The sequence below is a fragment of the Saimiri boliviensis genome, chromosome 7 (assembly GCF_048565385.1).
Source record: "Saimiri boliviensis isolate mSaiBol1 chromosome 7, mSaiBol1.pri, whole genome shotgun sequence".
Lineage (NCBI taxonomy): Eukaryota > Metazoa > Chordata > Mammalia > Primates > Cebidae > Saimiri > Saimiri boliviensis.
Window position 1 is genome coordinate 8,003,824 of NC_133455.1, and position 25,838 is coordinate 8,029,661.

The 25,838-nt window shown below is 53.7% G+C and overlaps 1 protein-coding gene across 2 annotated transcripts in view; it reads left to right on the top strand.

Moving 5' to 3' along the window:
- Positions 1-25,838, top strand: part of SCARB1 (scavenger receptor class B member 1) — an 84,343-nt gene that overhangs the window by 25,673 nt on the left and 32,832 nt on the right. For both annotated transcript variants that reach the window (XM_003937102.4, XM_003937101.4), the window contains exons 2-6: positions 16,074-16,231; positions 18,680-18,821; positions 19,394-19,597; positions 22,158-22,253; positions 23,526-23,641. In XM_003937102.4, the coding sequence (XP_003937151.1) occupies positions 16,074-16,231; positions 18,680-18,821; positions 19,394-19,597; positions 22,158-22,253; positions 23,526-23,641 (716 nt within the window). The remainder of the gene's footprint in view (positions 1-16,073; positions 16,232-18,679; positions 18,822-19,393; positions 19,598-22,157; positions 22,254-23,525; positions 23,642-25,838) is intronic.

The following is a 25,838-nucleotide window of genomic DNA, read 5'->3' on the forward strand; positions in this document are numbered from 1 at the left end:
TGAGCCACTACACCTGGCTCATTCTGGTTTTTGTTGTTGTTGTTTAGGTTGGTGGGTGGTGGTAGTGTGGGGAAATCTCACGAAGTTACCGGGGCTGATCTTGAACTCCTGGCCTCAAGTGCCTCAAGTGATCCTCCTACCTTGGCCTCCCAAAGTGCTGGGATTACAGGTGTACACCACTACACCCAGCCTGCCTGCTTCCTTCCTTCTTCCTTTCTCTTCTTTCTTTCTTCCTCCCTTCCTTTCTTCAATTCAAAATGTAAACCAATTAGCTTGTGGGGTGAGTAGAAATAGGCATCGGACTGGATTTGGCTCACAGGCCGTAGCTTGCAACCTTTTCTAAAACTAGAGAGGAATATATTCTTGCTTGAAAACAGCCAGATTTATTGAGGTTGGGTGTTTGAAAGAAGGCGTATTTGCTGTCTTACTTGTGTGGAAACAGTGGGGCTGGGATCAGCCCTGTTGGAGACTCTGCCTGTCCAAAAAAGCCGCTGGAGGTGGCCTGCCTGGAGTTCTATCACGGAGGTGCAGTTGGGGAGCAGGATGAGGGCCTCATTTGGTGGGGGAGGGAGAGGTTGTGCTTGGTTCGTCTCTGGGCTCAGGGACCAGGACTGTGCGCTTTCCAGTATTCTCTTTGCTGGTCGGAGCTCCTTACTTGCCACACCTGCTCTGGGCCCTTACCGAGGCAGTGGACACAACGGTTAGAGCCCAGCTTTGGTGTCAGACCCGAGGTCAACACTCTGTGCCGTCATTGGCTTTGTGCTCTTGGGCAAGCGAGTGGTTTAATCTGGACTTTACTTTCTTCATCAGTAAAACAGAGTGAGTAACTGCCTGCCTCGCAGACGAATTGTTAGGTTTATACTATTTTATATTTTATTTTTCATTTCATTTTGAGACAGGGTCTTGCTCTGTCACTTGGGCTGGAGTGTAGTGGCATGATCGCGGCTCACTGAAGCCTCACCCTCCTGGGTTCAAAGGATCCTCTTGCTTCAGCCTTCCAAGTACCTGGGTCTGCAGGCATACAGCACCACACTTGGCTAACTTTTTGAAAATTTTTGATAGAGATGGGGTCCCACTATGTTGCCTAGGCTGGTCTCGAACTCCTGGGCTCAAGCGATCCTCCTGCGTTGGCCTCCCAAAGTGCTGCGATTCCAGGTGTGAGCCACCACACCCAGCCTGGTTGTTAGGGTTAAATGAAAGAAAGCATTGCTTTAGATGGGCTGCTTTGAGCTGCAAACAACCTAAGACTTGCCTCCAGTGGCTTCTGTAATGCAGCTGCTTACTGTCATCCTTCCTGAGAGGCGGGAGATGGTTGTCTCCAGATGCGCTGAGCAGTTCAGAACATCGTGCTCAATGGCTCTTCAAGGGGGTTGTACTGATGGGCGCTTTGACCAGTGACGCAGGCGTGAGAACGCTGGTGCTTGCCACTGTGTGCCAGCAAATACGTGTGATGTCTCAGCAATTCCTGCTGTGGACCTGAGTCACTTGTGAATTGCATGTCCTCTTCCCCACGTCCTGCTCAGTCGACAAGAGCAGGAGTCCTGTGGGATTAACTTTACCCCTGTGGCACTGATGGCCCGCTTCAGGTGCTCAGGCAGGGTTGAAATGAATGAATGATTGAGTGAATGAATGAATGCCCTGTTCTCAGCGTGTGTTACTATAGGACAGGGACTGCAAACTCAGATACCTCTAAGGGCTGTGCAGGAATGTATGTTGGGGGAGGGGCCTGGCATGAGGCGATAGGGGGTGGTGGGGCCTGGGGCAAGCTGGAGGGCACAGCCCGTCTGTGGAGCGCTGCTGCTCTGTTTCCGCAGGCTGGGCCACACGGTGCGCAGACCCGGAGCTGGACCTCACTCAGGTTTCCGAAAGAAGCCAGAGATCTGGACTGTATCTGCTGGTTTAAGATCCTGTCATCAAATTCAAATATTTTGAAAGATCATGTGATCCAAAACCCATGTGCTGGCCAGATGTGGCCCATCGGCCCAGTTTGTGGCATCTGGTTCAGGAAGAGACCAGACCTGTTCTGTGTTTTTTTAGCGGGGGGTAGGACGGGGAGTATAAGAAATTTGGAGCGAATTAAAAAAAAGTATGAAAAATGTCAAGGGCTGCGTACAGTCTCACGGTTGTAATCCCAGCTCTTTGGGAGGTTGAAGCAGGAGAATTGCTCGAGACCAGGAGTTTCAGACCAGCCTGGGCAACATAGTGAGACCCCCTACAAAAAATAATATCTATAAAAAAATAAAAACCATTAGCTGAGTATGGTGACAGCAGCTGCTGTGGTCCCAGCTGCTAGGAGGCTGAGGCAGGAGGATGGTTTGAGCCCAGGAGTTCAAGGGTGAACTAGGACTGGGCCAGTGCCCTCCAGCCAGGGTCAAAGACTGAGAACCTGCCTCTTGAAAAACATTCAGACATATGCAGGAGTAGACCGGTGTGATGGTCACGCGCCCTCTGACCTGCTGAGTAGGTATCAAGCCGTGCCCTCCGCACGCGCCTGCATGTACTTTTTCCTTTTCTACGTGGTCCTGGGGCTCACGTGAGACATCGTCTCATCATCAGCGTCTCTAACGCTGCATGGAGTTCCCTGGAGGGCTCGCCAAAACACAGCTCGCCAGGCCCTAGCCCCTGAGTGTTCAAGTCAGCAGATCTGGCACGGGGCCTGGGAATCTTTTTCATCGAGTTCCCAGGTGATGCTGATGCTGCTGGTTCAGGGTTCACCTTTTTTTGGTGGGGGACAAGGTCTTGCTCTGTTGTGTAGCCTGGAGTGTAGTGATGCCTCACAGCTCACTACAGCCTTGACCTCCTGGGCCCAAGCAATCCTGCTGCCTCAACCTCCCAAGTTTCTGGGACTACAGGTACATGCCACCATGCCCGACTACTGTAAAATAATTTTTTTGCAGAGACGAGCTCTTGCTATGTTGTCCAGGCTGTTGAACTCCTGGGCTCATGTGATCCTCCCATCTTGGCCTCCCAAAGTGCTCAGATTACAGGCGTGAGCCACCATGTGCAGCCAGGGACCACAGTTCAAGAACTGCTGCCTGGACAGGTACCTGGTGAACAGCAGCACTACGACAGAGCAGGAGAAAATCCCCAAGCGAGACCACAGCACTGTGCTCACACCGAAGGTCATTCTGTAGGACCGCAATGAGCTCTGAAAGGTGGACCTGCTGGAATGTTCAGGAATTCCCCGAGGCCTCATGCCTGGAGCGGGAGGCTCTGCCTGGACCCTCAGCCCCTAGCTGTTGGTTGGGCCCCTTTTGGGAGCCTCAGGGGGTGGCACAAAGGCCAGCAACCGGTGACGTGTGTGTCTGGTCCCGGCCCAGCCTGGAGGTTTCTGGGAACCTGAGGACCCTGGAGTGGCCGTGACTTCTGGCTGCCTCCCTGTCCCTCCATGTGTCCCATGGTTGCTCACTGGCTTTGGAGGCCTGCTTTTCACGAGACCCCCGGCCCTGATGCAGCCCAGGGGAGGGGCTCTGGCCTTGCAGGGCCCCTGAGGCCTCAGCTGGCTGTTGCCGGCATTCTTCCTCCTGGCTTAGCCCTTCTCAGGGCGGGCCTTGGTTCCTGTTTCTGGACACCCGGTCTCAGGAGTCACGAGGAGGCAGTGCAGGCAGAGGGGGCTTGCTTTTCAGATCCCAGCCGCGAGAACAAAGCGCCCCCGCTGAGCTGCTTGAAAGCAGCCCCGGGAGAGTGTCCTGCTCCGCTGACCATGTCCGCCTGCAGGCCGGGTTTCTCTTAGGACAGCTCAGGCTGAAACAGCAGGGTTCAAAAGCAGGGGAGCGGGGGATGTGTGAGCATCCTGGGCTTGGGGCTTCCCATTAAAGAGGACAGTGCGTTTCCTGCCGGCCCCACCTGGTCTCTAGCGAAGCCCGCCTCTGGCGAAGATATGGCTGTGGGGACAGGAAGGGCTGCAGGGGGCAAATGTCACACTCCCTGGTGCAGGGGTGTTCCCTGGGGTGGAGGTATCTGTGTGGGAGGATAGTGTGGCAGGCTGAACAGTGTCCCCAAAAGGTGCTGGTGTCCTAATCCCCAGGACCTCTGAATACGTGACCGTCCTCCGCAAAAGGGGCCCTGTCGGTGTGATTAAGTTAAGGATCTTACGCCGGGCGTGATGGCTCACTCCTGTCATCCCAGCACTTTGGGAGGCCAAGGTGGGCGATTTCTTGAGCTCAGGAGTTTAAGAACCTGGGCAACAGAGTGAAACCCTGTCTCTATAAAAAATATGAAATTCGCCAGGCGTGGTGGTGCGTGCCTGTGGTCCCAGCTCCGTGGGAAGCTTGCTTGAGTTCGGGAGTTTGAGGCTGCAGTAAACCGTGACCACACCACTGCATTCCAGCCTGGGCAACAGAGTGAGACCCTGTCTCCAAAAAAAAAAAAAAAAGTTAAGGATCTTGCGATGGGAGATGAACCTGGATTGTCCCAGGGCCACCATGCTTTCCAAGGGTCTTTGTCATAGGGAGGGACGGGGGTCAGAGAAGGAGATGTGACCTCGGAAGCAGGGGTTGGAGTGATGAGGTGACTGGATCCAAGGAATGTGGGGGCTGGGGAAGGCGAGGAAATGGCTTCCCCCCGAGCCTCCGGAGGGAAGCATCCTGCCTGCACCTCGACTTTAGTCCCACCTCAGGGCGAGTCCCATCTTGGACTTCGCCCCCCAGAACTGTGAGGTGATACTTTGTATTGATCTGAACCAGGGTCAGTTGTTAATTCCCTGCACAGCAGAAGCGGAAGCGAATACAAGGAAAACGCTTCCGCTAACGCCGGGTCCGTAACGCGATGATATATTCTGGTTCGGGAGGGCTTAGGTAAGATATTTAAACTTCAAATAACGTTGGAAGTTTAAATATACGTACTTTTGAAATTTCAGTGTTTTTTTAAAAAAGACTTTAATGTTCTGGAAAAAACATAAACACGGGGTGCGCATTTTCCTCTTGCCGGAGGCTGTGATGTGACTCGGGGAGGCACCGATCGCCCTCCTTGCATTGCTGCCACAGAGCCTGCTTGTTTTAAAATGACTTTCTGTTTTAGAACAGTTTATTTTTTTTCTTTTTTCTCCTTGCAACCCAGGAGGTGGAGGTTGCAGTGAGCCAAGACCACGCCGTTGCACTCCAGCCTGGGCGACAGGGTGAGGTTCCATCTCAAAAAAAAAAAAAAAAAAAATCGAAGTATCAGATACGTAAAGAAAAGTGCACCATTTTGGTTAGACATTGACGGATTGTTACCCGGGTGTGCATGCTTGTGATGACCCCCTGTACCAAGTGTAGAGGAGAATGGGGAGAATGGGGGCGGGGGCAGGAGCAGAGGCAGGACAAGGTGCGGAGATGATGTCGCCCGGCCACACAGTGAGGAGGGGGCAGGATGGCCTTGGGAAGCTGTGGATGGAGGATTCCAGGCATGCCTTCGAGCGAGAGCAGCCACGCCTTGCTGATGGACGGGTGCTGGGCCGGAGGGAAAGGAGGGCTCAGCATGACTCAACCCCTTCGCGGAAGCCACTCACACATGTGGGTTTCTTATAAAATCCTTTTATTTTAGTCTTCTTACCTTAGTCCTTTAAAAATCAAAAGAAGGTGGAACATGAGCAAGGATGTGGTGTTCCCTAGTCCCAGGTGGGGGGAGCCCGTGTCTTAGTTGCTCTGCATTCGGAGGCCCCACGGGGCTGGGGATGGCCGGAGCCCCGGGATTCAGGGTGGAGTCAGCGGCTGACCGGCTGGTCCGGAGTGGGCAGGGCGTGGCCCGGCCCCAGAACTAGGCTACGTCTGGGCAAGTGGACTTCTCGGCTTACTTGGTCAGAGGTGTGTTTCTCTGAGGCCCGTTTCTTCTTCTCACAGGAGGAGGAGTTCTGCCATTCGGTGGCCAGGTCAAGTGAGTGATTCACGTGTGAAGCTCCCGTGCAGGGAGCCCGTGGGTGTGGCCGAGGAGAGAAGTGTGAAGGCGCACGCCTCGAAGCGGATGGGGAGCCTGGGGCCCTGGCCCTCCGGCACCTGTGACCTCGGTCAGGCATGTGGGTTTGGAGCCTGAGTGTCTGTCTGCGTCTGTGAGATGAGCCATTGAGAATTTAACAAGGTGAAGTAGGTGGAAGTGTTTTGCTACCTGAACAGTGCTGTATAGATTGTCCCTATGATTCTGCTCCCTGGGTGTCTCAGGGCCGGGGACCCATCTTGTTCATCCCTGTGTCTTTAAATTCCTAGCATTGCATCTGGCATGGGGCGGATGATAGCCGCGGGGCGGGGGGTGAACTGTGATCCCATTGAGGTCAGAGCAGGCTCGCTGTAGGCCGAGGTCATCCCGGCGGGCTTCATGGAGGAGGCAGCACCTGGTCGAGTGGGGTTTTAGGGTTGGAGGTCAGGGCCCTCTCCAGGTGCAGGGGAGAGTGCTATGCGTGGTAGGAAGAGAGAGCTAAAAATTAACGTCTATGAGATCTTCATCCAATACACATTTACCGAGCTGTTGCCCCAGCCTAAACAGGCGGTACTCTGTGTGTTACAAAAAAAAAATAAATAAATAAAAATAAAAAAAAAATCCCAGGCCAGACGAGGTGGCTCACACCTGTAATTCCAACACTTTGGGAGGCTGAGGCAGGCGGCTCACCCGAGGTCAGGAGTTCGAGACCAGCCTGACCAACACAGAGAAACTCTGTCTCTATCAAGAAAAATAGAAAATTAGCCGGGTGTGTGGTGGCACATACCTGTAGTCCCAGCTACTGGGGAGGCTGAGACAGGAGAATCCCTTGAACCTTGGAGGCAGAGGTTGCCGTGAGCCGAGATTGCACTCCAGCCTGGGCGACAAGAGTGAAACTCCCTCTCAAAAACAAAAAACAAAACAAAACAAAAAACTGCCTTCTTAAGTATGAGCTGTTTTAAACATACACAAAGGAGGACTCGCGTTACCACCTGGTAGACATTTCCATGTGGATTATAAGGTTTCAGGTCTCACTTTTGCTCCTGGAGGGTGCTAAGTGCTGTCCCAGGCCCTGAGGACACATCAGCAAACAGCAGCGGAGGCTCTCGCCCTTGTGGGTTTATGGCCTGGCAGGGGAGACAGATGGAGAGCCATAAATCTGATAAGCTAATTACATCGTGTGTCGAAGGCCGCAGTAGCATGGAAACAGCACAGGAGGTCAGGAGTTTTAGGGGCAGGTTGGATGAGCCTTCTGAGAAGGGGGCACGTGAGCAGAGATTCGAAGGGGTGAGGAGTTTGACCAGATGGGTAGGAGGGAGCAGCAGGTGCAAAGGCCCTGGGGCAGGAGTGTGGCCACATAGATAGGACAGCAAGGAAGTGGTGGGGCTGGTCTGAGTAACAGAGACAGTGGCTGGCTATGAGGCCAGAGAGGACTCGGGGGCCAGACCAGGCAGAGGGGCTTGTAGGCCAGTGTTCAGACTGTGGCTTGTGTGTTATTTTCAAGAAATAAAATGTCATCAATGACAGCTAAAGCTTTCCACACGTCCCTAGCTCCTGGCCCTCTCCTGAGATGCTTTGCAGGGTCGCAGGTATCATTTCCCTGAATGTTTTTCTACATTTCCACATGGGTTCATCTTCAGAAAGAATGTAGAGTATGATGTCGCGTGTTCAGAAAATTCACATCCAGAGGCCAATGTCAGTTGTTTCTTCCTTTGGCCTTTTCTTCACTCAAGATTTTTTTTTCTTTAAAAATAAAAATTGAGGCTAGATGCAGTGGCTCATGCTTGTAATCCAGCACTTTGGGAGGCTGGGGCAAGCAGATCGCGTGAGCTCAGGAGTTCAAGACCAGCCTGGGCAACATAGTGAGACCTCGTCTCTACTAAAAGCAAAAAAAAAATAAAAAATAAAAAATAAGAAAATAAAATTAGCCGGGCATGGTGGTGTGTGTTTTATAGTCCCAGCTACTCAGGAGGCTGAGGTGAGAGGATTGCTTGATCCCGGGAGATTGGGAGGCTGCAGTAAGCTGGTTTTGCCTTACTGCACTCCAGCCAGGGCAACTGAGCGAGGCTCTGTCTCAAAATAAATACATAATAAAGCCGGGCGCGGTGGCTCAAGCCTGTAATCCCAGCACTTTGGGAGGCCAAGGCGGGTGGATCAGGAGGTCAAGAGATGGAGACCATCCTGGTCAACATGGTGAAACCCCGTCTCTACTAAAAATACAAAAAATTAGCTGGGCATGGTGGCGCGTGCCTATAATCCCAGCTACTCAGGAGGCTGAGGCAGGAGAATTGCCTGAACCCAGGAGGCGGAGGTTGCAGTGAGCCGAGATCGCGCCATTGCACTCCAGCCTGGGTAACAAGAGCGAAACTCTGTCTCAAAAACAAAACAAAACAAACAAAAAAAAAACATAATAAAAACTGTAAACACTTAAGGCATCCAACATGCTGTTTTGCTATATATACACATAGTGAAATGATTACTACAGCAGGTTAACACATAGTTACCTCCTTTTTTTTTTTTTTTTTTTTTGAGGCAGGGTCTTGCCCTGTCACCCAGGCTGGAGTGCAGTGGGGTGATGACGGCTCACTGCAATCTCCACCTCCGAGGCTCAAGCAATTCTCCCACCTCAGCCTCCCGAGTAGCTGGGAATACAGGTGCATGCCACTGTGCTCGGCTAATTTTTGTAGTTTTAGTAGAGACGGAGTCTCACCGTGTTGGCCAGACTGGTCTGGAACTCCTGACCTCAAGTGATCTGCCCACCTCAGCCTCTCAAAGTGCTGAGATCACAGGCGTGAGCCAGCACGCCGGCCCTCTGCTCTTTTTTGAGGTCTGACAATTGTTTTGCTGCTCTCTTGCACACACATGAGAATCTTTCTAGGGCAGAGTTTTCAAACTGTCAGATGTGATCAGATCGTGGGTTGTGAATTGAGTGAACAGAATGGAATAGGATGGAATCTCAGGGTGAATAATGGAATCATAATGTCAGTTGCGCCACGCTGGGGAGGCGAGTGTCCCTTCATGAAGCTTCTGGTGGGCATGCAGGCCGTGGGCCTAGTGCGGCAGGCGCTGGGAGGCTGGTGCTCTGTAGCATGTTTGAACAAGGGACCCTCAGACCGTGGGGCCCTGCTCACGCCTGACTCAGTGAGAAACTGTTCCCGACTCCCGTGTGGTCTGACCCCGCCCCCGCACCGCCCGCGGCGCACAGCCGTCCTGTTTCCAAACATCTTTGCCTATAGCTGTTTTCTTGGATGTCCTAAATTTTGCTCATCTACTGGGAAATGATAGCTCCTTTTAATATGGAGTTAATCTTTCTTTTTAAAATTGGGATTAAGATCCAGTTAACATAAAATTCACCAAAGCCATTTACCAATGTACAGGTTGGTGGCATTTAGTGCATTTGCAAGGTTGCGCAACTACTCCCGCGATCTAGTTCCTAAGCCTTCTCATTACCCCCAGAGGCCACCGTGCACCCATTATGCAGTCACCTATCACTCCCTTCTCCCCAGCCCCTGGCAACCACAATCTGCGGTCTCTGGATTCACCTATTCTGGGCATTTCACATAGGTGCGGTCATACGCTATGTGTGGCTGTTTGACTGGCTTTTCACTCTGCGTCATGGTTTTGAGGTTTGCCTGTGTGGTAGCACGTTCAGTCTGCATTCCTTTTTTTTTGAGATGGAGTCTCGGTCTGTTGCCCAGGCTGGAGTGCAGTGGCACCATCCTGGCTCTCACTGCAACCTTCACCTCCCGGTTTCAAGTGACTCTCCTGCCTCAGCCTCCCAAGTAGCTGGGATTACAGGTAGCTGCCACCACGCCCAGCTAATTTTTATATTTTTAGTAGAGACGGGGTTTCACCATGTTGACCAGGTTGGTCTTGAACTCCTGACCTCAGGTGATCTGCCTGCCTCAGCCTCCCAAAGTGCTGGGATTAAAGGTTTGAGCCACCATGCCTGGCCATTCCTTTCTTTAAAATTATTTTTTTGGTTCTTTAAATATTTTTTTTTTTTTTACGCAATAGTAAACATGCAACCCACACATTCCTTTTTTATGAATGAGTCAGATGCCGAGGAGTGGACAGACCACATTATGTTCAGCCATTCGTCTGCTGACGGACCCTTGGGTTGTTTTCACCTCTGGCCACCTCGAGCAGTGCACCTTCTAGTACGTGTTGTTTGAACGCCCATTTTCAATTCCTTTTGTGTGTATTCTGGGGAGTGAAGTTGCTGGGTCTTACAGTAAGTTTGTGTTTGATCATTTGAGGAACCGTCACACTGGTTTCCACCGTGGCCCGTGGCTTCTCCATGTTACACTCCCGCCTGCAATGCACAAAAGTCCCAGTTCCCACACCCTTGCCAGTGCTCGTTATTTCCATGAAAAAGATTCTAGCCATCCAAGTGGGGGGAGTGGTGGCCACTGTGGGTTTGATGTGTGTTTCCCTGATGGTGTTGAGCCCCTTTCCGTGAGCTTGCCGGCCGTTTGTATATCTTCTCTGGAGAAAGGTCTTTTCAAGTCCTTTGCACATTTGCAGTTAATCTCTTCTTTTAAAAATTTTACATTATAGTTTCAAAAGTGTTTTAGTGAAGTGTAGCATACGTATAGAAAAGCGTACACATAAAGGAAACAACACCGTACATTTTTCAGTGAACAGAGGCCTGGCTAGCCAGCAGATTTTCACCCCCCGATCCCCCATGCCCCTGGGTGACCCCTGTTCTGGCTTCTATTGATACACTGGTCTTGCCTGTCCTAAAACGTCACATACATAGGATTATATGTTGCATATGCACATAACGTATCTGCTTTTTGATCACCATGATTGCACTGTATTTTAAAGGTAGCGATGGTATTTTTTAGGATTTATTTGTAACCTAAGCTGTTCTGGAGGTTGTTGCACGGTGGTAGATACAGCATGTCACGGGTACGTTGTTGCTGCTGCTTTTTCAGACAGGGTCTTGCTCTGTGGCTCAGACCGGAGTGTGGAGCATGATCACAGCTCACTGCAGCCTTCAACTCCTGGGCTCACGTGATCCTCCCACCTCAGGCTCCTGTAGCTGGGTCCATAGGTGTGTGCCACCATCCTTGGCTAATATGTTTTGTATTTTTAGTAGAGATGGGGTTTCACCATGTTGCCCAGGTAGCATTCCATCGTGTGGATACGTGGCAATTCATTTATCTGTTGATGGATATTTGAGTTGTTTCCATCCATCCAATATGGAAATATTCCATATTTGTTTTGCGGGAACATTCAGCCAAGTCACACTCCTAAAGGCTTCCCAGCCTTTGCACGGGCTGTGTTCTCTGCTAGGCACTCCTCCACCATCTTCTTTTCCTGGCAAAGCCCAGCTCATTAAAAAATTGCCAGCTCAGATGTCCACTTCTCCAGGCCGCCTTCCTGGCTGCCCAGGAATGGGCTCCAAGGGTCTGTTTGGCTGAATGGGAGGGAGTGGCATCCAACAAGGGCTCACCTTGGCATTCTGTCCCAGCTTTGTGTTCCAGGGCCATGGTCTTTGACCTTGGGGGTGGTAGGGACAGAATCACAGAATCAGCCATGTTAGGCAACAGGCCACAGCGTCCCCACCACTGTTATCTAATCAGCTGCCTGGTCTAGCATGGTAGAAAAAAGTCATCCTTCTGATCAAAAGCAGGGCAAAGTTCATCCCTTAACCCGGGTGAAGGTAGGGCAGAGGAGGAAGGGTCACTTCATGACTGCATGGCTGACCCTCCGATGCCCGGGGTCTTCGGACCTTGTTGAAAACACTTTACCTCCACGGATTCACTCCAACCTCACAGCAGCCCACGAGGTGATACTCTCCTATGCCCATTGTATGGGTGTGGAAACTGAGACTTGGAGAAGGTCAGTGACTCATCCCTGGTCACCAAGTTGGATGGAGCTGCGCTGGGTCCCTGAAGATTCCCTTTGGGCAGTGCTAGATGAATGTGCTGAAACCCAGGGCCCCAAAGTCTCTTGTGTTGGTGGTGGGGAGAGGGAGAGAGAGAGAGAGAGAGAGACAGAGAGAGAGAGAGAGAGAAAGAGAGAGAGAGAAAGAAAGGGAGATGGACATGCAGCTGGATCCTGTGACTCCTTGGTTTAGCCCCGATTCCTCTTCAGAACCGGCCAAGCCGGCCAGGGGAGGAGGAGAGCAGGTGGGATTCCAAAGGACAAAGACGTCTCTGGCCCAGCAGCCTCTGCTGAGAAACCAGGTGGGAGACGGAGTCCGCAAAGGGAAATTGAGGCTCTGTGTGTGTGTGTGTGTGTGTGTGTCTGTGTGTGTCTGTGTGTGTGTGTCTGTGTGTGTGTGTGTGTGTGTGTGTCTGTGTGTGTGTGTGTGTGTCTGTGTGTGTGTGTGTCTGTGTGATGGAGTCTCCTCTGTCACCCGGGCTGGAGTGCAGTGGTGATACTTCCTGGGCTCAAGCCATCCTCCCACCTCAGCCTCCCAAGCAGCCGGGACTATAGGCACCCACCACCATACATGGTTGGTTTTTGTATTTTGTTTTGAGATGGAGTCTCGCACTGCTACCCAGGCTGGAGTGCAATGGTGTGATCGTGGCTCGCTGCAATCTCCGCCTCCTGGCTTCAAGCAATTCTCCTGCCTTAGCCTCCTGAGTAGCTGGGACTACAGTGCTACCATGCCCACCTAATTTTTTTGTATTTTCTAGTAGAGACGGGGTTTTGCCATGTTGGCCAGGATGGTCTCAATCTCCTGACCTCGTGATCTGCCCGCTTTGGCCTCCCAAAGTGCTGGGATTACAGGCATGAGCCACTGCGCCCGGCCCATTTTGTATTTTTTGTAGTGATGGGGTCTCCATGTTCAGGCTGGTCTTGGACTTCTGGGCTCAAGTGATCCTCCCGCCTCGGCCCCTCAAAGTGCTGGGATTCCATGTTTGAGCCACCACTGCGCTGGGCCGTGTTCTGCTTTTTAAAAAAGCAGCTTTATTAAGGTGTGATTGATATAAAACAATGGTGCATATTGGATGTATGCAGTCTGATGGGCTGGCGTGTGCACCCCGGGAAGCCCGCCCAGGGATCCAGGTGCCACACAGATCTGTCACCTCCACAGCTCCCTCCCGCCCCCCTCCTGCTGGTGCTCTGTGGTGGGAACACAGAGTTCACACTCTACTCCCTGTATGCATTTTCCAGGGTTCTGGATTTTGATGCTGTTTTCTTTGGGGGGAGCACCAGCAGCTGGACGGGCAGGCCTGGGGGTGAGGAGGCTGCCTAGACCAGATGTGTGCCCCAGGCTGGAGAAGGGGCCAGGGCTCTGGTGAGCAGGGTCCCCAGTGCTGCCGGGTCTGTCCCAGGCAGAGGGACCCCAAGTGCATGGGCCTTGAGGCTGGGTGAAGGCCACGGCTGAAGGAAGGGCTGGGTGATTGGGGCCTGAGAGCTGGAAGGGGCTGGAGCTGGTGCCGGAGGGCTGTGGTCACATGGGGTGGCGGGAGCCACCATGGGGTGGGGAGGGAGTTAGTGACAGGGCAGGACTGCTCTTTGATCCAGCTCATATACCACCTCCCCCAGGAAGACCTCCAGGACTCCTCAGTGCCCTCCAACTATTGGCTGAATTGTGCCTCAGTTTCCTAATCTGTAACATGGGGGTAATAATAGTGGCAGTCTCAAAGAGTCATGGTGCTGTTTAGAGGATGAGAACACAGTCAAGTGAGCAGCATCACCCGGCGAACGGCACTACCCGGAAACGCTCGCTTCCGTTACCTCGTTAATAGACATTTGTGTCACCTCCATTTGCACCGATGGGCTGCTCAGGCCATAAGATGCTTCTCTGGTGCTCGCAGCTGGGCAGGAAGACACGTGTATCAGTAAACAGTTATGGCACTTGAAGGCAAGTCTCTGACCTCCCGATTTTTCCAGGAGAACTTTGAAATCCAGATTTTACATTACGTCTCGCAGTTTCTTGACAAGGAATTCAGCTTCTTCATTCACACGCCACTTAGTCAAACTAGACACAGCTGTAGCTACAGTGTCACTGGCTCCATTGTACAGATGGGAAAACTGAGGTTCAGAGGGACCGACTTGCCCACATGGCCCTGTGGAGTGCCACTCAGGGTCTGGCTGCCTCCAGATCTGCTCCTTCCAGGGGACGTGGGGCTGGGCCTGACTGGCCAGCTCGGCTGTCCACCTCCTGCAGAGTCTCTGCCTATTGGTTCTGGCCGTCTCAGATCAATGAGGGTGGCTGTCTTTGTCCTGGAAGTACGTGTCCAAAAGAGAGTAGACCGCGATCCAGCCGCCTGGCTGTCTGGCTTTGCAACGTGAGCTCTAATCTGATGGGCTGGGTCACTCCTCCCAGCTCTGATGGGGTGTGGGCACTGAGGGGCCCGAGACAGGTTGACGGTGGGGATCGGGTGGACAGGGGGGAGCTCCCTGTGTCACTGGGGCAACGAATTGTAGATCTAGAGGAGCAAAGCTGGGAGGAGAACCAAGTGGACCCCAGGTGTGTAAACTGCGGTCCCTTTAAGAAAATCACGTTTTTTTGCAGTTTTTAAGTCAGGAGATTTCATGTATCTTTCTGTATTGCTGGTTTTCATGGAAAGCTTCTGTGTTCTCCTCTGACTCTTCCCCGACTGGCTCACTCAGCGCACAGGCAGGCTCTCTCCCAGTCTCCCGACAGCAGGAGGGCCTTTGCGCGGGCTGTGGCTGCTGGGGAATGCCACCCCTTTCTAGATTCGTGAGCGCCCCTCCTCACTGCCTTCTGTTTTGATTTTGGTTCTAGTTTGTTTGTTTGTTTCTTTCTCTCTCCTCTTTCTTTCTCTCTTTCTTTCTCTCTCTTTCTCGCTTTCTTTTTGAGACACAGTATTACTCTGATACCCAGGCTGGAGTACTGTGGCACCATCACAGCTCACTGCAGCCTCGACCTCCTTGGCTCAAGTGACCTCAGCCTCTCAAGTAGCTGGGCCTACAGGTGTGCAGCACTATGCTCACTTAATTTTTAAAAAATTATTTTTTATAGGCCAGGCGTGGTTGCTCATGCCTGTAATCCCAGCACTTTGGGAGGCCGAGGTGGGCGGGTCACTTGAGGTCAGGAGTTCGAGACCAGCCTGGCCAACATGGTGAAACCCTGCTTCTATTAAAAAAAAAAAAAAAAAAAAAAAAGCCTGGCATGGTGGTAGGTGCCTGTAGTCCCAGCTACTTGAGAGGCTGAGGGAGGAGAACTGCTTGAACCCGGGAGGCGGAGGTTGCAGTGAGCCGAGATCGCGCCACTGCACTCCAACCTGGGTGACAGAGCAAGACTCTCTCTCAAAAATAAAATGAAATAAAATATAAAACAATGTATACAAGAAATTAGCCGGACATGGTGGCAGGGGCCTGTGGTCCCAGCTACTCAGGAGGCTGAGGTAGGATAATTGCTTGAACCCAGAGGTGGAGGTCGCAGTTAGCTGAGATCATGCCACTGCACTCCAGCCTGACAGAGTGAGACTCCATCTCAAAAAAGAAAATAAATAAATAAATAAATAAATAAATAAAATTATTCTTTATAGACACAGAGTCTTGCTATGTTACCCAGGCTGGTCTCAAATCCTGGGCTCCAGTGATCCTCCTGCCTCGGCCTCCCAAAGTTCTGGGATTACAGGCATAAGCCACAGCACCTGGGCTACATTTCACTTACCTGATGACTCTGTCTCAAATCCTGGCCTCTCCCCAGTCCCTGCTGTGTTTTCTCTGTGCTCTGTTGCATAGCATGCATTTGACATGAGTCGTTTGGTGCCTCCCTGTCCCCTGCTATGGTAAAGCCCCACATAGCAGGGTCCTGGCCACTGTCCCATTTGCAGCTCTTGGAACCTGCCTGGTACTGGTAGCTGCTGGCTGAGCCCCAGAGATTGTTCCAGGAGCAGGCAAGGCATAGACATGTTCCTGCATGGGGCCATCCGCTGCCCTGAGCTCGTACCCCCTGTAGATGGTGCGTGGGCCCGTTTACCACAGGCCCGTGACTGGTGTCACCTGTTGCTGTTATGACGTATTTTAAGAAGCGCTGTGACAGCATGACTCGGCTGCCGGTTTAATTACCTAAGCTCCAGGTGCGACAGCCTCAGGGGTGGGGGGCTTTCCCGCCACCTCCTATCCCGAGCCCCTGCCGAGGGGCCCCTCCCCTGGCCTGCTCGGGCAGCTGTGCCGGAGCCTCCTGGTGAGGCGTGGGGCCCTCGGCACTCTCGTCACGGGCGTACTTGTCCCGTCCCCTGCAGAACGTGCGCATCGACCCCAGTAGCCTGTCCTTCAACATGTGGAGGGAGATCCCCATCCCCTTCTATCTCTCCGTCTACTTCTTCAACGTCATGAACCCCAGCGAGGTCCTGAATGGCGAGAAGCCGCAGGTGCAGGAGCGCGGGCCCTACGTGTACAGGTGAGGCTGGGCAGGGGAGGGCGGAGGGGCCGCCTGAGGCTGGGCAGGGGAGGGGTCTCAGAGTGGACGGGACGGGGGGGGGCTGCTGGCTGAGCCCCAGAGATTATTCCAGGAGCAGGCAAGGAACTTCGAGACAGCTGGCGGGGCTGCGTAGGCGCGCTCCTGGCGGATGTGCCTGTGACCACGCCCTTACCATGCTCCACCCACTACCTTCCCTTCCCCTCCTCCACCACAGCCCCCCACCTTCCCCTCCTCCACCAAAGCCCCCCACCTTCCCCTCCTCCACCACAGCCCCCCACCTTCCCCTCCTCCACCAAAGCCCCCCACCTTCCCCTCCTCCACCACAGCCCCCCACCTTCCCCTCCTCCACCACAGCCCCCCACCTTCCCCTCCCCTTCTCCATACCCCCACTTTCCCCTCCTCCATCACAGCCCCCCACCTTCCCCTCCTCTCCTCGACACCACCCACCTTCGCCTCCCCTCCACCACAGCCCCCTACCTTCCCCTCCCCTCCTTCATACCCCCCTACCTTCCCATCCCCTCTCCTCTGCCACAGCCCCCCATCTTCCCCTCCCCTCCACCACACCCCCCCACCTTCCCCTCCTCCACCAAAGCCCCACCATTTTCCTGTCCCCTCCTGCGTACCCCACCCCCGCACCTTCCCAGTTCACAGGCAGAGGAGCGGGGGCTCAGAGAGGAGAGCGACTTGCCCCCGGCACACGGTGTTCCAGGGATGGGGTGGGCAGAGCGTGTTCCCGCTGTTGGAGGCGCACAGCTTGGTTCTGGGAAAGCCAGGATGAAAAGCCGGCCAATGTGCCGGAGGTTTGGGAGTCAGAAACATGAGTCAGCTGCTGCATTCACTCATTCATTCACTTCACTCAATCACGCATTCACTCGTTCATTTAACAAATGTTTATTGAGCATCTACTAGGTGTTGGCTGCTGTTCTAAGCAAAGGGGACCCAGCAGAGGACAGAATGGGCACAAATGCCAAAGCTCTGTATACTCCTTCACTCCGTGAGCACTGTCTGAGTGCCAGGGCGCAGCAGACCAAGCCCTGCCTCACTGAGCTGATGTTCTGATGCGGAGAGTCAGTGACTGGCCCAATAAGGGGAAATCAGGCAGCCGTGCTGTGCAGAGCACAGTGCAGGAGGGAGCTCGGTCTGCCTGGAGGGGTAGGAGCAGCTCTGTAAAGGGACATTCCCTGCACCCGGATGGTGGGAAGAGGCCCTGGAGAGGGAGTCCGGGCAGAGCGCGTGCAAAGGCCTGAAGGCCCGGAACAAAGGCCTGTGCGTCTGGGTTTACGAGGGAAGGAGGCAGTGGAGAGACGAGGCCTGAGCCTTGCTGAGGGCCTCAGAGGCCGTTAGGAGCCTGATTTTAACCTGCATGCAAATGGGCTTGTGGTCCAGAGCACGGCATGATCTGATTTCCACTTTCTTTTTTTTTTTTGAGACGGAATTTTGTTCTGTTACCCAGGCTGGAGTGTAGTGGTGTGGTCTCAGCTCGCTGCAACCTCTGCCTCCTGGGTTCAAGCAAGTATCCCACCTCAGCCTCCTGAGTAGCTGGGATTATAGGCACGTGCCACCACACTCGGCTAATTTTTGTGTTTTTGGTAGAGAAAGGGTTTCACCAAGTTGGCCAGGATGGTCTTGAACTCCTGACCTCAGGTCAGCCTCCCAAAGTGCTGGGATTACAGGCGTGAGCCGCCATGCCCGGCCTGATTCCCGCTTTTCAAAGATTCTTCTGGGTGGTGGAGAATGGCTTGCAGAGGTGGGAGACCATAATGATGGCAGCAGTGACAGTCACGCCACGGATGTTTGCCGCGTGCTTTCTCTGCGCCCGGGCTGTGTTGCTCGCTTTAGGTGTGTCTGATTGTTTAGTCCCCACAGCCACCCCCTGGAGTGGGGCTGGTGATTACTCCATTTTGTTTGTTTGTTTGTTTTTTAATGTTTTTTTGAGACGGAGTCTCGCACTGTTGCCCGGACTGGAGTGCAGTGGTGTGATCTCAGCTCACTGCAGCCTCTTCCTCCCGGGTTCAAGCGATTCTCCTGCCACAGCCTCCCGAGTAGCCGGGATTACAGGCTCCCACCAGCACGCCTGGTTACTTCTTTGTATTTTTTAGTAGAGATGGGGTTTCACTCTGTGGGCCAGGCTCTCGAACTCCTGACCTCATGATTCGTCCACCTCGGCCTCCCAGAGTGCTGGGATCACAAGCACGAGCCACCCAGCCCAGTGATTACTCCATTTTGTAGGTGGAGAGGCGATGACTCTGCTGGGTGAGGAAGCACAGAACGAGGCCAGCTGGGTGGCGGCACCGCTTCCCACAGTGGGCAGGCAGGGGAGGGACAGGAGGGGCTGAGCTCGGCTTTGGCTGTGGGCGGGAGGTGTGCACAGAGGCCTGTCCCACGCGGTGGTGGACCGGGCACCTGACCCACCGGCTTCCCCCACAGGGAGTTCAGGCACAAGACCAACATCACCTTCAACGACAATGACACCGTGTCCTTTCTCGAGTACCGCACCTTCCAGTTCCAGCCCTCCATGTCCCACGGCTCGGAGAGCGACTACATCGTCATGCCCAACATCCTGGTCCTGGTGAGGCTGCCCCGTGGCCCCTGCCGCCTCGCACCCTGGCCTCGTCCCTTGAATCTCCTCCCGCCTGCCCCTCGCACCGAGAGCAGTCCCTGAGGTGGTCGGAGTGTGAGGACTCACACCTGTGGGTGGCTCTTGGCCCTGTGCTGTCTCCACCACCCCCGGTGGGTTCTGAGGTTCCCAGCTGGGTCCAGCTGTCTCTGGTTCAGAAGTCCTGGCTGAAGTTTTTTTTTAAATTTTTTTTTCCTTTTCGATTTACGCTTCTGAGATCTCCAAAAGGAGCTGGCTTGCTGGGGGCTGAGCCACATGCCCGCCTCTGGGACGGGGGCTGGAGTTCACTTGGCCTGAGTCCTGTGGGGTGCACGGGGGAGAAGGAGCTCTCGGGACCACATGGTGCTGGCACTGGAGGAGCAGAGGGTGGTTCTGGTGTCCCGGATGCCCCACGAGGCCACTCCAGGGGTCTCCTGCACCCCAACATTTCCTATCATGGGCTCTGTGCCGTGAGGCACAGCAGGGACTGAGGGAGGATGGGCCAGCCACGTCCAGCCTCTGACACGTGTCCCTTGGCCTTGCAGGGTGCGGCGGTGATGATGGAGGACAAGCCCATGAGCCTGAAGCTCATCATGACCTTGGCGTTCAGCACCCTCGGCGAGCGCGCCTTCATGAACCGTACTGTGGGGGAGATCATGTGGGGCTATAGCGACCCCCTCGTGAACCTCATCAACAAGTACTTTCCCGGCACCTTCCCCTTCAAGGACAAGTTCGGGTTATTTGCCGAGGTACGTGTGGCCTGCTGAGAAGCCAGTTTCAGGCCTGTGTCCTGTCTTCCTCGACACAGCCTGGACACCGGTCACCAGCTCGCCTCGTAGCTGGCTGGGGGTGTAGGGGCTGTGGGTTGTTAAGTGGCAGAGAGCCTGACTCACACTGGCTTAAGTGAAATGGGGAGTGCTGGGGCTCATAGAACTGAAAATGCTAGGGGCGGATTCAGGTACAGCTTGATCCAGGCTCAAATGATGTGACTGGGCCTCACCTTAGCAAATTGGAGGCTTTGCTGGAAGAAGCGGGCACGACTGCCGGGGAGTTAGGTCACGAGCCAACTCTTAATCTTGACTCCTGACAACCTGGTAGGGTCACTGATTGGGCTTCTGAGACAACATCTCGTCCATGTAGGGCCTGACCCTGACCTTGGCTCCCTCACTGCAGGTTTCAGTGAGTCCTCGGGACTGCTCTAGCCTCAGCCATCTCATTGGCCTCTGCTGGTCAGGGTAGAGTGCTGGGGGGTGTATTGTGGTGCTGCACGTGATACATGCTTAGTACATTTCTGTTAAGGGTGATGGGCTCCTGTCATGTGGGTAAATTGGCAAGTTTGGGGTAAGAGGCATGATTCTATGAAAGCATCTTGTAAATCCTAAAGTGCTTTGCAAATGAAAGTGACTACAAAGTCACTAGTTTAGTATAGTCTACGTTTAGTAGATTTAGTTTAGTATAATCTACGTTTGACTGCCTGTAATGAAAACCTCACAAGAACAGTCTAACGGTGGACTGTTGAGTGTTAGCGTGGTGGCTTCATGGTCTTAAGTGATCTGGAAGTTGACCACTCTGCTCTGCTGTCCTTGGCATGTGGTTTTCATCTTCAAGATAACCTCATGGTCCAAGTTGGCTGCTGGAGTGCCAGCTATCATATCACATTCCAGGCAGCAGAGCAGGAAGGAAGTGGTGGGGCTTTGGGGAGCAGATGGAGGAAATGGGGCTCAAACAGCATGTCCCAGCTGCCTCCTTCTCAGGAAGGGAGAAAACCAATGCCCACTGACTTTTTATTGGCCAGAACGGAGTCACGTGGCCACACCTAGCTCCTGGGGAAGCTGAAAATGGGGTAGCCTTTTCGGTGGGTGTGCTGGTACGGTGAGTATGGTTTGGGCTTTCTTATGAAGGAGAAAGGAGAGAGTGGACTCTGGGTAGTAACTGGCAGTTTCTGATGCCCTGTGTCCCTGATAATGATCATTTAAGGATCCTGGTGGGTGAGCATTTATTTATTTATTTTTTATTTTTGAGGCGTAGTCTCCCTCTGTTGCCCAGGCTGGAGTGCACTGGCGTGATCTTGGCTCACTGCAACCTCCGCCTCCCGGGTTCAAGCTGTTCTTTTGCCTCGGCCTCCTGAGTAGCTGGGACTAGAGGCACCTGTCACCACCTTGGCTAATTTTTTCTATTTTTAGTCCACACGGGGTTTCACCATGTTGGTCAGGCTGGTCTCGAACTCCTGACCTTGTGATCCACCCGCCTCGACCTCCCGAAGTGCTGGGACTACAGGCGTGAGCCACCGCGCCCGGCCAGCATTTGTTAATAATAACAGTAATCATGGAAATAGAGACCAGTATTTCGCACGCTTCCTGTGTCCGGGCACCGCCCCCGGCCCTTCTGCACACAGACCCCCTCACTGCTCCCCTTTGTAGTGGCTCTGGTTATTCTTGGCTCCACGTGGGCAGGTGACAGAGACACATGGGAGGCCGAGCCGGGGCCTCGCGCTGGGTCCTGTCTGGAAGGTCTGTGATGCGGGCAGCCCCTCGGCCGGCTGACTCTGGTGGGGCGCCTCAGTGTGCTCCGCCCTGCACAGCACTTCCAGATCTTTCCTTCTGGTCACCCATTCCATTTTGTGCTTTGCATGTCCTTGGGATTAGAAACCAGCTTCTGGGAGACGCCCTCAGAGCACCAGGGCCTGGGCCCTCCTTCAAGAAACGCTCCATTAGCTCTGATAGGTTAGACCAGGCCAGGCTGTGCGGCTTCGAGAAGCAGCCCCGGAATCTCTGTGGCTCAGAACAGCCAAGACTGCCTCCCCGCACTGCACGTCCAGTGTGGGTGACTGGGGCACCCTCGCTTGCGATGGTCACTTGGGGACCCAGGTCGAGGGAGGCTCCGTCTTGACACATACCTCCGTGGCAGCCCGGTGAGAGGCGTGTACACAGTCCTTAAAGCGTCCCCCCAGGTGACATGCCACTTCTCCTTTTTCACTGTTCGGGGAGCTGACCTGGCCATGTTCTATTTTGCGCTGGGGTGGGGTGTGGGGGGGGGTGATCTGCCGTTCACCTGGGAGGAAAGCCCGACTCTCCTGGAGCTGGGGAGGGAGGGGGGAACACTGCAGCCACCGGAACCCAGGACCGTCCCTCCTAGAAAGCCCCCGAGCCTCCTCTTGGTCCCCAGACACTGGGCCTGTGGCAGTGAACCGGCTGCCAGGGGCTCTGTCCTTCTGGTGGAGGGCAGGAGAGCTCAGCCTAGGACGTCAGACCAGGCCAGCTCAACGGCGGGCCCGAGCCTTAACCATGCTGTTCCCTGCTGTGTCCGCAGCTCAACAACTCCAACTCTGGGCTCTTCACGGTGTTCACGGGGGTCCAGAACATCAGCAGGATCCACCTTGTGGACAAGTGGAATGGGCTGAGCAAGGTGAGAGGCGAGAGGCGAGGGCCCCTGTCGCCGGGGAGAGGGGAGAGGGGAGTGTGGGCCGGGCCGTGGCTGTACGGGAATGGCAGGGACCATGGGGCCCCTTCTTCCTTGGTCATGAAGTGGGTGCTGGGAGGATGAACACTCTTGGAGTTGGAGGAGGGAGTTTACCTCTGTGTAAAGCTTGACCAGCCAGAGGGGCAGGCAGGGGTAGTGGTTAGTGACTGCTCGGTGAGACCTGGCGTCTGCTGGGCATGGAGTGCTTTCTTCTTTTCCATTCTTTTCTTACAAAATGTTTTGAAATATTACACTAGAACACAGAAGACATTCACATAACAAAATAAAACGAGAGAGAAGTGCCCTTAGTATCACCTCCCACCCCTACCCCTCGCCCCGGAGGAGACCCACAGTTAGCAGTTTGGCATCTCTTCTTCCCGTCCATTTTTAGCCCTGTGCACGCCTGTGTGTACACGGAGAAATACAGCATTTTTTCTTCTTTGCGCCTCGTGAAATCAAACGACATGCATTGTTTTGCAACTTCCTTTTCTTCACCTTCGTGACCTTTTCTGAATATGCGTGAAAATGATTGTGCAGGTACCCACTACCTGCTCCCCATGGCAGTTACCGCAACCAGAGCCCAGAGTGGCAGAAATCACCACCTGCAACCGGCGGTACCCGTGCATGGTGGCTCGAGTTCACGTTCATTGTGGCTTGTATATTTCAACGTACTACATGGGCTTGTGGTTTCCAACATTCTCATGGTACGGAGGACCGGAAAGGGAGCAGTGGGTTTTGTCTCACTGCCCAGAGGCAGTTTACCTGATAGGTTCTGCTTTGGGATGCCCAGTGGTGGCCACCATTCTGATTTTCAGTAGTTTGCCGATTCCTAACGCCACCTGTTTTTAGGAGGTGCCTGTTGACTTCCACGCTGAGGGCTGAGCACAGCTGTGACCCATCTCTCACCTTACCTGTTCACCATGCCTCTTGCCAGATTCAGGCTGGAGATACGGGTGATAGGCCCATCTTGCAGATGAAAGAACCGAGTCCCTAGCCAAGTTCCACATTCAGGGGTCTGGGGGTGGGCAGCTGTGGTCGGTGTTCTCTCTGTCTGTCTACACAGCCTGCCCTCTTCCCACCATGCCAGTATTGGGAATTGAGTGGCCATGTCTGCACCAGGGCAAGCAGGATTTGTGGCACCTGAGAGGGCTTATTAAGGGGCCCTTAATAAGGGCCCATCCGATGCTTACTGAGGGGCCCATCCGATGCTTCCCGCAGGTTGCCTTCTGGCACTCCGATCAGTGCAACATGATCAATGGAACTTCTGGGCAAATGTGGCCGCCCTTCATGACTCCTGAGTCCTCGCTGGAGTTCTACAGCCCCGAGGCCTGCCGGTAATCACGGGGACATGGGGCTTCTGGGCTTCCAGGGCAGCTCATGGCCAAATCCAGAGGCGCTGGCTGTGCACTTGGGAAGCATTTTGACTCATTGTGGATTTGACTCCGTAACCCTTGGCACCATCTTGAATTCTCCAATTCAATTGGAGAGCCAAACTCCAGCTGCCAGTGCCTCCACACGGCCCAAAGAGAGGCTGCTGGTGGTGGTTTAGAGCCGGTGGTGCTGGGCCAGGAGCAGGGGGCGGGGCCTGTCAGGGTCGCGGGGGTCCGGAAAATGCAGGCGAGAGGTGGGCTTCCCCTGGCATCTGGCTGGCGGCCCCCATGACCATCTGGGTGCTGAGATACCGGCTGGCTCTGCTCAGCCCCTTCAGGCTCAGCTCTGCAGCCTGGGAGGCCTGAATGCGTCCCATGGTCTCAGTTGTGGGGTCGGAGCAGACAGTGGGAGCTCCTGCAGCCTGTTCTGGAGGCCTTGCTGTGTCGTGTTCCATTCCGGTCACTCTGGAAAAGTCCTTTACCTGGGAATTCCCTCATGTGGACCTTGACTTATCTGCCCTCCCAGCAAACCCTGTGAAGCCCTACTGTGTGCCAGGTGCCCCGTAGTGACAGAGTGGGCCAAGTCTCCGTTCCCAGGAGGTGGTGTCCCAACAGGGCGACTCAGGCAAATGGACGGACACCAGAGTGTCAGAGAGTGACAGTGCTTTTGCTCTATGTGGCCACTTTTTGCTGTTTTAAAATTTTACTTATTTATTTATTTATTGAGACAGAGACTCCCTCTGTCACCAGGCTGGAGTGCAGTGGCGCGATCTTGGCTCGCTGCAACCTCCACCTCCCAGGTTCGAGAGATTCTCCTGCCTCAGCCTCCCAAGTAGCTGGGACTACAGGTGTGCGCCACCGTGCCTGGCTAAGTTTTGTATTTATTTTTAGTAGACATGGGGTTTCACCATGTTGGCCAGGCTGGTCTCGATCTCCTGACCTTGTGATCTGCCCATATCGGCCTCCCAAAGTGCTGGGATTATAGGCGTGAGCCTCCTCGCCCGGCCTATTTATTTATTTATTTATTTTACATATTGGGTCTTGCTATGTTGCCCAGGCTGGTCTTGAACTTCTGGCCTCAAGGGATCCTCCTGCTTCAGCCTCCCGAAGTGTTGGGATTGTAGGTGTGAGCCACCATACCCCGCTGACTTTTTAAAAACGGAATGTTAAACTTAGAGAAGAGTTACATGAGAAGTACAAGTGGGCCGCCTCCCTTCACCCAGGTGTATTAGCCGTGTCTCTTTTGCTGTATCACGCCCCCTGCCCGCTCCTCTCACTGGGTGTCCTTCCTGAACCATCCGAGAGTAGGTTGGAGGCTGCGTGGCCCCCTTACACCTAAATTTACTCAGTGGGCGTCTTCCAGAAACGAGGACATTTTCTTACATAACCACAGTGCTATCACCAAAATGAGGAAATGTGACATTGACATAATACTGTTATCTAATCAATCGAACTAGGCAAGGCACACGTGCAGTTAAAAACTTTTTGGTAGCTGCATTAATGCAAGTAACAAGAAATTGGCGACATTATTTTGAATAACGTATTTTCTTTGACCTCAGAGATCAACAATGTAATCACTTCAAGTGTTACTGAGGAGTTTTGGTTGTTTCTTTGTCTAGCAAGTGTTAGATATCTGGGATGTAGTTTACACGTGCGTTCCAGTTTGGACTCGCCCCACGTCAAGGGCAGGATGGGCAGCCACGCGTGAGGAGTGGCTGCCGTGGACAGAGTGGGTAGCGCAGTGCAGGTTCAAGTTCAGAGGCACTTTTGAGAAAGTGCAGGAGCGTGAACAGATGGAGGGTGAATGGGGTGGGTTTGGGGGACAGTGCTGTCACCTGAGGAAGTGACAGCTGAACTGAGATCTGAAGTCTGATGGATGAAGATGCGAGAGAGGACTGTTCTTAGGCAGAGGCAGCAGCTGATGCAAAGGCCCTGGGGCAGGAGGGAGGCCTGGGCCCAGGAAGGTGGGGGAGGGTGCTGAGCAGAGCTAGGCAGGAGCTGGAGAAGGACAGTGCATCCTAATGGTGGGTTAGACTAGAAAGGTCACCGGTTTTCAGGGGCATGATGCATTCTGTTCTTTTTTAAATTTCCTAACTTTCAAAAAAGTCTTTTTTAGAGACTCACCATGTTGCCCAGGCTGGTCTTGAACACCTGGGCTCAA